The 12,448-nt window shown below is 41.3% G+C and overlaps 1 protein-coding gene across 3 annotated transcripts; it reads right to left on the minus strand.

The window, feature by feature from the left end:
* Positions 1-922: 922 nt before the first annotated feature.
* avpr1aa (arginine vasopressin receptor 1Aa) lies at positions 923-10,191 on the minus strand. Of its 3 annotated transcripts, XM_052030037.1 has the most exons (3): positions 9,195-10,191; positions 5,330-5,523; positions 923-4,876 (listed from the first exon to the last, which is right to left on the minus strand). In XM_052030037.1, exons 1-3 carry the CDS (start codon positions 10,144-10,146, stop codon positions 4,793-4,795), a joined length of 1,230 nt encoding a protein of 409 aa, XP_051885997.1. In that variant the 5' UTR covers positions 10,147-10,191; the 3' UTR covers positions 923-4,792. The 3 variants fall into 3 exon arrangements, with proteins under 3 accessions (XP_051885997.1, XP_051885998.1, XP_051885999.1); XM_052030038.1 differs by having other exon boundaries at positions 4,769-5,523; XM_052030039.1 differs by lacking the exon at positions 923-4,876 and having other exon boundaries at positions 5,390-5,523; positions 9,307-10,191.
* Between the last annotated feature and the right edge of the window lie 2,257 nt (positions 10,192-12,448).

The following is a 12,448-nucleotide window of genomic DNA, read 5'->3' on the forward strand; positions in this document are numbered from 1 at the left end:
CATAACCATAAAATGAGTTTTATTTTTAACTTTTCTTCTTGGCTTGTTCTCATTTCTACATATCCAACCTTTTGATCAGTTCAGTTTACTGGACTGATGTTGACGTCTGTATCCATTAGTTATCCTCTTCTTGGAATAGTAAAAGTCTCAGACTGTTTGAAAAAAGGACAACTGGGGTTGAAATTGGTCTTCAGCTCTGTTTATAGCCAGTCCTAGTTTTCTATCCCGGAGTGTCATTTTACCAACATGCATCTACATTTAGAAAGTTATGGAATGATTTACAGGTTTCTTATCACAGGCGAACAGAGTGAAACATCACAGGAGACCACTCACACCATGCTTGTGTCAGCTCTTTGGCTGACCAATCAAGTTAATCCCACTCCCTTTGCTATTATCCCCATAGCCTTGTAATTTCCCATCTCTTCAAGCACTTATCCAAATTCTTCCAATCTTTACTTATAGAAGCAACTTTTACCACCTATCAAGACAGAAATAAATTTCCAGATTTTTCATAAATTTAATGCAATGATTCTATATCGGTTTCCTCCCCAGAAATTAGCTCAAATGGCCTTGAGAATCCCATAGATAAATGCACTGTGCTGTTTGATACAGACCATGAAAGAGTCAGAACATTGATCCCAGCATTTGCAAGCTATCAACCATATTTATGGTCTGTACGAGCACCAATAACAGCTCTATGATTTCCAGCAGTTGTAAATAATGCTTTAGTATAATGTGTACAATTTTGTGCATTTCACTTCAAGTCTTGGGTAACATCACATAAATTAGTGAGAGATGTTTTTAGCCACTTTCATTAAACATCCGCTGAAGCAGTGGAAAAAAAGACCCCAAAGTTAATACTACTCAAACTGTAACTTTATTAACAATATCCATATAGATAAACACAGTTACTCCAGAATTATTGACAGAATGTATGTTCCCCCCCCCTATGTAAGTGTAATGTCAGGGTTGTTTGGGGGGGGTGGGATAGATAGGAAGGGAAAGAATAACTTGGCAAAACATATGTCTTAAGGGTCTATATTCCACAAAGGGATTACATTTTAGAATTGAATATGGTTGTTAAAATTGTATGATTCAAGACGATCAAGTGGCCAATCCCTTCTTCCTTCTTTATTTGAGAAGGTAGACTACAACCTTCTGATAATTTTAAGGACGCTGAGGTCCAGCTGGTTCCTACGCAAATTAATTTATTGAAAACTCACATTTTCTTTTGGGTTTTCTTAAGTTATTTTTAAAAATTGTCTTTTTTTTCTCTCTTATATGTCTGTCACATGTATCATACTCAGGGTGAGAGGATGAGGGACCTCTTCCCCAGGTCTACAGTAACATTGCTCTGAATGACCAAAGAGGACACACCCATAGCCCACCCAATTTATGACTTCCAGTCTCCATTTGGCAACCCAAAATACCCCACCCCCCATTAAGGGATAAGGCATACATTAGGATATGATGGAATATTCCCCACTTGTCTAGATACAGATACCTCCAATCGCACTCAAGAAGCTTCACACAATGTAGGCCAAAGCAACTCACTTGACTGGTATCCCATCCACAAGCCTAAATATCTCTGCCACTGGTACAGAACTTGTAGTGGTTCAGCTACAAAATGAGCCGCAGTTGCTCACCAAGCCTGTTGCGATTGCACTTTCCAAACCCTTGTATTCCACCACGAACAAGAGCAATCACAGCGGGCACATGGGAACACTAACCTGCAGGGCCCCCTCACAGCATGTTGACTTGGAAATATATTGTTGTTTCTTCTTTGTCACTGGGTCTCTAACCTGGAACTCACTGCCCTGAAGCACTATGAGAATGCCTTCACAAGAAGGAATGCAGCAGTCAAAGGTGGCTCACCGGCACCTTAAGAGGGACAATAACTGCTGGCCTTGCAAGCAAAGCTCTCAGCTCATCCCATAAATGAATATTAAAAAAAGCATTGTACCACCATCCCTTTTAACTGGACCATAATCTCTAATAAATTGGGATTTTTTTTCTCATCTGTTATTAATCCCAGCAGGACCTTTCAGTGAGACTACATATTTGTATCAGTAACTCTTGAGGAATCACAATTTTATATGAAGTTTATCTTTTGGAACTTGTTATTTCTAACTCTCCCAACAATCTTCTCCCACCCTATTCGTAAGGATCTTAATTACTTTTTCCTTAAAACCTGTGTCTTTGGAATAGACTCATTGGCTTCCTTTTCATACCTCAAACTGGTTTACCACCTCATCTTGAAGACTGGAACATTGTCTTACTGAAGGTTTATATTTCCTTTCTCTAATTTAAATTTTTAATGAGATTTATTTAATTTGCTTCAATCTCTCTCTGCCATTTTACAATGGCATCTCTAGATTTCACTGAAGACAACACAATATTGCAGAGACTTACTAATCCAAGTCTCACAACAGAATGATGGTATTATAGGCTGCTGAGATAGTAGCCATAGTTCAGATCAAACCTTCTCTAAGAGGGAGTCGTAGATACTACTACCTGGTTATCCAATAGCTACACCAACCTTAAACACGATGGTGATTATCATCAATATCTGTTTATATTCAACATTACCAGGATTAAGCATTATAAAAACATCTAATTTAAAACTTCCCTTATAAATGCAGTGAGGACTTGGAGGATTTTGTTTCAGAGCTCATTGGGTTAACCCCTAGCAATGTGACTTCATTTTTTCTGATAATGGGAAAGATTAATGGAGTTCTTGAGAGGTCACAAATGCCCACCTCGTGAAAGACACGACGCAGAAGATCCCTTCGGAAAGCTCAATCCTAAATCATATCTGCATAAACCATGGCATATCAAGCCATAGAGTAATACAGCATAGAAACAGGCCCTTTGGCGCAACTGATCCATGCCAACCGAGGTGGCCACCAAAGATAGTTCCATTTGGCCCATATCCCTCTGAACCTTTCCTATCCACGTACATATCCAAATGTCTTTTAAATGTTGTTACTGTACCTGCCCCAACTACTTTCTCTGGCAACTCGTTCCATATCTGCACCACTCTCTGTGTGAAGAAGTTGCCCCTCAGGTCCCTTTTAAATCTTTCCCCTCTCACCTTAAACCTATGCCCTCTAGTTTTAGGTTCCCTTTCCCTGGGGAAAAAGACTGTGTGCATTCACCCGATCTATGCCCCTCCTGATTTTATACATCTCTATAAGGTCACTCCTCAGTCTCCTACACTCCAAGGAATAAAGACCTAGACTGCACAGCCTCTCCCTATGACTCAGGCCCTCAAGTCTTGGCAACATTCTCGTAAATCTTCTTTGCACTCTTTCAAGCCTAATGACGTCTTTCCTATAACAGGGTGACCAGATCTGTACACAATAAACCAAAACTGTACACAGTATACAAAGATATAATAGATACTTGATGCACTAAGGCAATATTTATAAACTCTAATATGCATTATGGTCCCTAATCACTGTGAGCAGTCGATGGACTATATAACACATTCACTAATTCACAATTAGGAAGGAACCAACAAACTGATACACTTCATTATTTGACGTACATCTGTCATACTTATTTGAATGCAAAGTTATGATTGTCACTCTACATCAGCCCTAAGATGTGAGAGAAGATGCACAATGCTGTTTGATACTAATCCAAATGGTGCATGGTTTCAATCCTAAATCAGACCTGACTTAGTTGGTTGCAGCTGGGTAAACTTAAGAGCTACACAAATGATCTCAGACTCTGGAGATAGGAGGAAGGTAATCAATTGGCATTCCCCTTCCCAGTCATTATCCAGTGACTCGATGTCTAATGATTCTAAATGGAAAGTTGGATCTTGTCACAAATGGAGTTAAGTAACCCAAGATGGAATAATCTGTCAACCATCATTTCTGGGTTCACACTTGGATTAGGTGCTAAAGAGGTCTCATTCCTTGTCCATGTAATCAGGAGAAGGCGAGGGTGGGAGGAAGAAATGGCGGCGAATGGGGTAAGTCCTGGAGAAAAAGATGTTTAGATAGTGTGCATGCTATGAATGACTAAAGTGTAGCATACTTCTTTACTCAGTCATAGCATTGTTGAGAGATCTGACAGTTATATAATTTAAGATTTTGGGCAAAAAAAACTTGCAAATATTGAAAATAAGAACGGTGCAAGCACTCCGCAGATCAAGGAGAGAAAGAAAGTGGACGTTTCAAGTCAAGGACATTTCATCAGAACTGGAAAAGTGAGGAAGCAAGCATGTTCTAAGCTGCAGATGGGGGAAGGCGGGAAGAGAACAGGGAGAATGGCCTGCTAACAGAGTGCAGACCAAAGTTGTCAACCTAACAATTACTTTAGTGTTTGTGGAACAAAATGATATAGAAACTATTTGAAACAGGAAGGCACAGCTACATCTGTGGGGAAAAACAAGGCGCTTACCTGAAATTATTAAACTCAATATTAAGCCCTGAGGGTTGTAACATGCCTAGCCAAATGAGGGTCCTAAAGCTTATATCGGGCATTATTGGAGATTATGTAAGCTCGAGATCATATATAATTTAAGTTTGATCAGCTGGATCTAATATATTTCATCTACATGTTTTATCTATCTTCTCATTTGCTGTCACTTAACCAAACTATTATAGGTCTGTGAATGCAGAGGTGTATTGAAATAACCAAATACCAGAGTTCTTAGATTCTTTATGTCAACAATCACTGGATGAAATATAATTCAGTGCAGTAGAACACAAGAGCACAAGAGAATAAGTTCAGGAGTAGGCCACTAGGACCCTCAAGCCTGCCCCGCCATTCAATATGATCATGGCTGATCTATGCTGGCCTCAACTCCTCTTCCGTGCCTTTTCCCCGTTACCTTCAATTCCTTGATTTTCCAAATATTTATCTATAGAAGATACAACATTTAACAGAACAATGTGTAAGTAACATTATAAATGTCGGTTATTTGCTGCAGTTCATTTATTGTGAATGATAGATCAACTGCTTTTTACCTTTATTGTACCCCTTGGCCATAAGACTGACTTCTGATTCTACTACAGAGAAAACTCAACAAAAAGCAAATATATATTTTAGAGTGCCATTGTCCCCCAGTATCTAATCTCCTTGGTTCTATCCCTCACACTTCTCTGAAGGTTATTGTAAAGTTTGGATAAATTATTTTGATAGCACTGCATTTAAACGTAACATTAACGATTGTAATGTGGCTGTGGAAGGGAGCAAGAGCGAGCCAATAAATGGTATTGTTTCAGGTCTCTATTGGCATTGACTGGAACAATTAGGGGGATGTGACACTGTCCTTCCAGTTGTATGAGCTGGCTGTCGAGCTCCTATGGCTGACCTTGGTCAGCAGGGTGTCCTGCTTAATGCTGCCTTCCGAATCCTCCAGCTTTTGGGTGACTTTACAGCAACAAGGAAAAGAATGTATGATGTCGCTCAGGAGGTGGCCACTGAAGAACATGTAGATCCACGGATTACAGCAGCTGTTCAGACTAGCAAGTAGCATGGTGAGGGTAAATAGCGCGTCTGTAGAATCTGAAAAACACAGCCACAGAAGTTTAGTGTGCTTCGCATTCTCAAAAGAACCACAGATCTCTCATCAAGAAGTGAGAGTGTTACCTCTTGAACCAAACTGATGTTAATTGGTTGTTGATGTTAAAACCTATAAGATTAGTTATCATTCTCTCTCAAGATGGATAGGATTTAATGGCAAAATTTATGTCCATTCTAAGTTGCATCCAAATGACAAAATAAAGACTTAATATTGCTGTTAAAAATAACATTTCTGAGAAGTTTCTGTTCAACTTCTGTTCTCTTCTTCATTTTTATATATATCTGTTTGTTTTATGCCTTCTTAAAAAAATGCACTTAAACTTTTATCTCACCCACGTATATTTTCTACCTTCCAAATGAACCCACAAAATAATTTCCCCGATTGGCTGAAAATCTACTCCAAGGGTAGTGCAATGCTAACTTTTCTATGTTTTTGAGGTTGAATAGTGAGCATGACTAAAGGGGGAATTTATTTAACCCATAGTTCCAATGCCCCCCAACACCACGGCAGCACAGTAGGGCTGTGATCATGAAATCCTACAGCACTGAAACAAAGCTATTTGGTTAAAATTTGGTTCTTAAAAAGAGACATCCATTTTAACATTCACTCCTCTAGAGCCTTGGATTTTCCTTTTCCTTTTCAAGTGCACATCTGATTCTCTTTTGAAAGTTACTACCAAAACTTTGGACTATAATTCAAAATACATTACCCGGACAAAATGAAAACGCACATTCAGATTACCACATCTCTGCCTTTACACTATGGGAGTGGGAGCAGCAGAACCTTGTTGTAAGTATTTGTCTCTGATTCCTTAATGGCTTGGTCCATCTCGAGTCATGCCTTATCATAAACAAACCACTTGTGTTTGCCCACAACAATCACTACTGTCAAAATTCGTCATCCAGTGGAGTATAGATATTTAACCTGATCAGTTAAATAAAAGTAGGAACGGGAGTTTTCCATTCAGTCCATTCCTGAATACCCTGGCTTCTGCACAAACCATTTTATGTATTTTGTTAATGAAGATACTGAGACAGTTTTCTTTGGCCTACCCACCACAAAATGTTGACTAGTAATTTGAGGAAGACGTTCCTACTCTAGGACCAGTCTCCCTGTGAGCAACAGGGTCCCTTAAATAAAGGTGGATAAGTACGTGGATATGAGGGGTTTAGAGGGGCATGGGATAAACGTAGGCAAATGGGCACCATGGATGTCAAGGATGAGATGGGCTGAAGGGCCTGTTTCCATGCTGTATTGCTCTATGACTCTAACAATGATACCATCACTCCTTCAGGCAAGATATTCATAATGCAAAGGATGGAAAATCAGATATTATAGTATTTTATCTCTTCCCACACTGTAATAGATATTTACAAAAAATAGGGTGTGTGTGTTAAATTTTTTTAAAGTTAAAAATGTTTGCTGTTTTATTGGGGAAAAATAGTAGGAGATACATTAATGGTATTGTATCATTGCTTATAAACTGAGCAAATAGCAACTTCTTCTCCACTTCCACAGAATTATAAATTCCTAGAAATCATTTGTTCTTCCCACTGTCCAAAGCAAACACCAGTATAGGTGAATGGAAAGTTAATCCAGGTTCAAAAGAGAAAAATTACCATTCTAAACGGGTGGAAAAAGAACAAATGACATCAATTATAGGTAAGAACTGATTCTGTTTAGAATCCTCTCACTTCATTGGAAATTTAAGTTCCTGATCTGAAGTTGTTGCAGATAGAATTCAGTCTTGGTTTTCATGCAAATCCACTTCACAGAATTAATCAGATTATTGGACAAATTAAATTATGTTTATTGTCGCATAACAAAACTCCTGCTTACCATAATTATTGGGGGGGGGGGATGATGATAGTGGTCTTTTGAGTAAAGTGTTCTCACTGGAACTATCTGGAAAGTCCTAAAAGTACAACTAACTTGAATAAACCTGATTACAACATCTCCCTGTGTTTGCAGGGATTGTGACAAGATAGAAGAAGCAGAGCATGAAATATTTTAAATTAAACATCATAAAATTCAAACTTTTTGCAGTGATATATGTTCCCACATTACCTGTATCATCGTGTTATTCCTTTTAATTTACTTACCTACATTTTAATACTTAACAATAAAGTGTACTGACTATTATAATGTAGAAAGAAAGCAGCAAATTTGGATTAACCAGTTGCCATAAATAATCAACCAATAAAGGCCAGATAATCTGTTTATCTGTGATGTTAGGCACTGGGACAAGACACCAGGGATATCTCCCTTGCTCTTCTTCAACAGTGTGCCAATCGGCCTTTTATACAAGACTGAATGCAGATGGTACTTCAAGTTGAAGACTCACCACAAGACAGCACCTCCAATACTATAGCTGTCCCTTATCCCTGCGCTGAAGTTTCAGTCTAGAATTTTGCATTCAAGGTTTTGGGTTGCACTTTGAGCTTATCGTCTTCTGACTGGGTGGTTGAAAGCACTTCCTGCCTTCTATGGCTGACACTATAACCATTAATGGACCAGTCATACAGCAGGATCTGCCTGATGCAGTACAACTGTGAATGCAAGTCACTAAGTTGTTTCAGATCCTAGCCCTGGGTGTGAGACTTCATAGCTGACTTAGGGTTCACACAAATCCCAGTTTATTCACCACTGGTGTAAAATGTCAGTTTAAAAATTAAAAGCTAGAGATATCACAGATAGTTTTAACATCAGACCAACAAGGTAAACCTCTAATATTCACCAACATGCACTTAATTGCATGGGGATAGAGTTTCTGTTTTTCTTGCGTCCAACATTAGAGCCCCAAGTTTAACTCCAATGTGACCAATTTGTAGCAGGTACCAGCAAGAAGCAGTCCCATGCATGAAAAGGGGTATAAGATGCATTAATCATATTTCATTCTGCTGTTGACATGTTTTATTCATAAGAGTGAGACTGGGGGGGGGGGTAGATGAGTGGGAGAGTGGGAAGGGGTAGGGGGAGGCCTGTGTAAAATAAATCAATAAAAATAAAGTATTCCTTTCCAGAAAGCATCTAATACCGAGCAACAAACAATCTGCTGGAAGTACTCAGAAGGTTGAGCAGTATCAGCTGTCTGACCCACTGAGTTCCTCCAGCAGATTGTGTGTTGCTCCAGATTCCAGCGTCTGCAGACTCTTGTGTCTACATCTAACTTGGAAACTTTACTAGAAGTTAGTTGTCAGTTTATATCTAAAACATATATTATTATTTTAACTGAAAGTTTATTGAAAAGTTCCCTGCAGTATCCATTACACTTACCAACATTGTTTTATTGGGAAGAATCACTTTTAAGCAACGTTGTATTTTTAATGATCGCGGGAATGAAACTTAGGGATATTAAACTTTTAAACATGGGCTATTGCTTTCGTAAGACATTACTTTTTAAAAATCGCATCAATCTGTAAATCATCCTAAAATCACTTCAGTTGAAAATAGTTCTCACATAAACCAGAAAAAAGGTCAACTTCTACAAATCTTTTTAGTTGTGCTAAGCTTTTAACTTTCTTCTATTTTTCAACTAATATTACCCCAGCTGGTTGATAGAAGTCTGTCCCGTTTACGGGGAAAGTTATGTATCTTTGGGCATTCAGTATACACCGGGAAAGTCTAGATTTAAAATCTACAGTGCACCTACCATCCTTCGGAGAGTTGTTGTCCCAGACCGACCACATCTGGGCGGTGAAGAAGGGCGCCCAGCACAGCATGTAAACCACAACAATTACCAAAGTCATTTTCACCGTACGAACCTTGGCTTTGGAGATGGTTTTCATGTTATTCGCGCCGATGCTGATTTGGCCATTCTCAAATGAGGTGCCAGCCTCGGTTTTCTTGGTCTTGTACTTGATATTTCTGAAGATGCTGCAGCAAATGCAGGAATAGCAGGCCACCATGACGAGGACAGGGATGATGAAGACGGCGATGGTGATCCAGGTGATGTAGGTCTTAACTCCCCAGTGCGGGACGAATCTCGCCCAGCAGTCGTAGACCCCAGAGCCCTTCTCGACCTCGTTGACGGAGAAGATGAAGTACTGCGGGACGCTCAGGAGAAGACTGCCCAGCCAAGTGGCGACGATCATCCGATGGGACCTCTTGGTGGGTTTTTGGAGGGTCTTCAGAGGGTGGCAGATGGCGATGTAGCGGTCTACCGACATCATGACCGTCATGTAAGTGGAGGCGTACATGCTGAACAGTTGGAGATGCTTGACTATCCGGCACAGGGAATCGGGACCTTTGAACCTGTAGGTGATGTCCCAGATGAACTGGGGCAACACCTGCAACACGGCAACCACCAGGTCGGCCATGCTGAGGTGCCTGATGAAGAGGTGCATCCGAGACATCTTCCTCTTAGTCTTGCATAGAGCCAAAAGAACGGCCAGGTTCCCAATGACGGCCACCAAGAAGATGACGCCCAACACCAAGATCTCGGTCTTGGCCAGGTTTTCGTCTCTATCGAGGGAATCGGTTTGGTTGGCAGCAGCAAGCAAGCTCCTATTCTGGCTGGGACTCGTCGAGAGACAGTCCCGGGGCTGGTTCCCCGTGTGGTTACAGGCGGCGAGGTCCCGTTCTGACCCCGGAGCTACCTGCATAATGGACCCTGGGGCTGTCCGTGGCAAGGGAACGTGGTGATCCAAAGCGAGCAAGGGGAGTGGTCCTCAGACAAATCTGCTGGATGCGTTGAGTAGTGAGCATCTGTTGCTCATCTGCGGGAAAAATTCCATTCCCGGGAACGTTGACAATCAATCAAATTGCATCACCATGCAACACCCCGCTTCACCGAAAAACAACTCAGTGGAGGTGGTTCTTAATAAGTGGGCTTGTGCGGGGGAGCATCTGTAACTGTGTTTAATAATTTTGCAACAATTCCGCGCGTTTTCTTTTAAAGTGAGACCAATGAATGGTGCAGACGCGATTAAATCATAGCATTTTTCATTTTAAAACTGAGCATCAGACAACACTAGGGACAAATAAACATCACAGGCATTGTATTGGGATGTTTTTTAATTCACAAAGACGGGGTGTAATCTCAGTATCTGGTTGAACGTGTGCTTCAGGGTAAATATTTAAACGCTTCGTTTAAAATCCAGAGAGGTCTTTCGGCATCAGATGCGAAGTTTTATTTTAAACGTGCCTTTGGTACACGTACGTCTCTCTGCTGGATTAGCCACGAATTCGCTGAAGGGCTCTCTTGGCGCCTGGGCAGCGGCGCGGTGGCGGAAAAGTAGTGTTTATTTTTGAACTTATAAATTTTAAGCATCCTCTAAATGCAACAGATTTAGAGGATGCTTAAACAGGACCTCTGGCTTGATCTGATCCTGTTCCAGTGGGGCTCCTCCGGTGGGATCTACGTTGAGAATCTGGATGAACCCTGCTAACAGAAAAGTGGAGAGAAACTTGGAACAAGACGGACTTCGTGTCCCGCAGGAGGCATCCGGCAATTAATCCTAATGTTCAACAAACTAACTCCACGATCCTTGCAGTCTAGAAGGCGCTGACAGTTATCCTCTCCCAGAATAAAACAGGAAAGGCTCGTTCATTGGAATATAATGATCAATAATTCATTTTTTTCTGGTGTTGGGAATGTTGCGCCACTTGTACGCGGCGGGATGTTCGAGGATGTGAATCGGAGCAAATTGGACGCATCCAAATAGCGAGCGTTCTTCCCGTACCCCTTCTGTTCTACCGAGGTAAAGCTGGGCCCCTTGACTCGTTTAGGGCTGTATAAAATGGGATGCATCCTTGATAGGTGGAAACTATTATTCCATTTGTCCAGAGCTGAGCATTCGCTTTTGGGGAAACTCGTCCCAAACTTGACTACATGCCCCATCACACAAAAGGTCCGAAACTATGAAAGGACAGGACGCTTTTAAAACACGACCCACTGTGGTTCCATCTCTGAACTCGTGAAGTACACCTGCGATTCGATCAAAGCCTTTACAAGTCTCTGGGAGGCTGGACTCTCCTTGTTTGCTTGAACAGGACTCCATACAAAGCAGCTTCTGGTCTCTGTGACTGCAGATTCCTTCTCCAGCCCTGGCGTGTCTTGTGCCTTGTTCATTATCCGTTCCATCAGGGTGCCGTCTCCCACCCCCCCCCCCCCCCCCCCCCGCCGTCAACCCCTCACACATTTGCAATCTGTGTATTTTTATAACAGATTAATATCTTCATTAAGTGTGTCTTTGAATTGCTGTTGGAGAATGGTTTTCAGTGTGGTCCACGATGCGGTGAAAGGGTAGTCACTGCACTTAATACATCTTGGTGGCATTTAAAAAGCCATGGATTGATGTCCAGAACTGTTGGGCTTGAAATAGCAGCAGTAGAAAAATAATGTGGGATTTTAATTATACTTTAAGAATACTGTTAGCTTTAACATTCTTATTGAATGTTCAAGTTCCTAGGAGTGAACATTATGAGTAGCCTGTCCTGGTCCAACCACATAGACAACAGTGCCTCTACTTCCTCAGGAGGCTAAAGAAACTTGGCATGTCCCCTTTGACACTCACCAATTTTTATCAATGCACCACAGAAAGAATCCTATCTGGATGCATCACGGCTTGGTACGGCAACTGCTCTGCCCAGGACCACAAGAAACTGCAGAGAGTTGTGGACACAGCTTGGCACATCACGGAAACCAGCCTCCCCTCCATCGACTCTGTCTACACTTCTCACTGTCTCGGTAAAGCAGCCAACAAAATCAAAGACCCCACCAACCCCGGACATACTCCCTTCTCCCCCCTCCCATTGGGCAGAAGATACAAAAGCCTGAGGGCACGTACCACCAGGCTCAAGGACAGCTTCTATACCACCGTTATAAGACTATTGAATGATTCCCTAGTACGATAAGATGCTCTTGACCTCACAATCTACCTCGTTATGACCTTGCACCTTATT

The sequence above is a fragment of the Pristis pectinata genome, chromosome 15 (assembly GCF_009764475.1).
Source record: "Pristis pectinata isolate sPriPec2 chromosome 15, sPriPec2.1.pri, whole genome shotgun sequence".
NCBI classification, from domain to species: Eukaryota; Metazoa; Chordata; class Chondrichthyes; order Rhinopristiformes; family Pristidae; genus Pristis; species Pristis pectinata.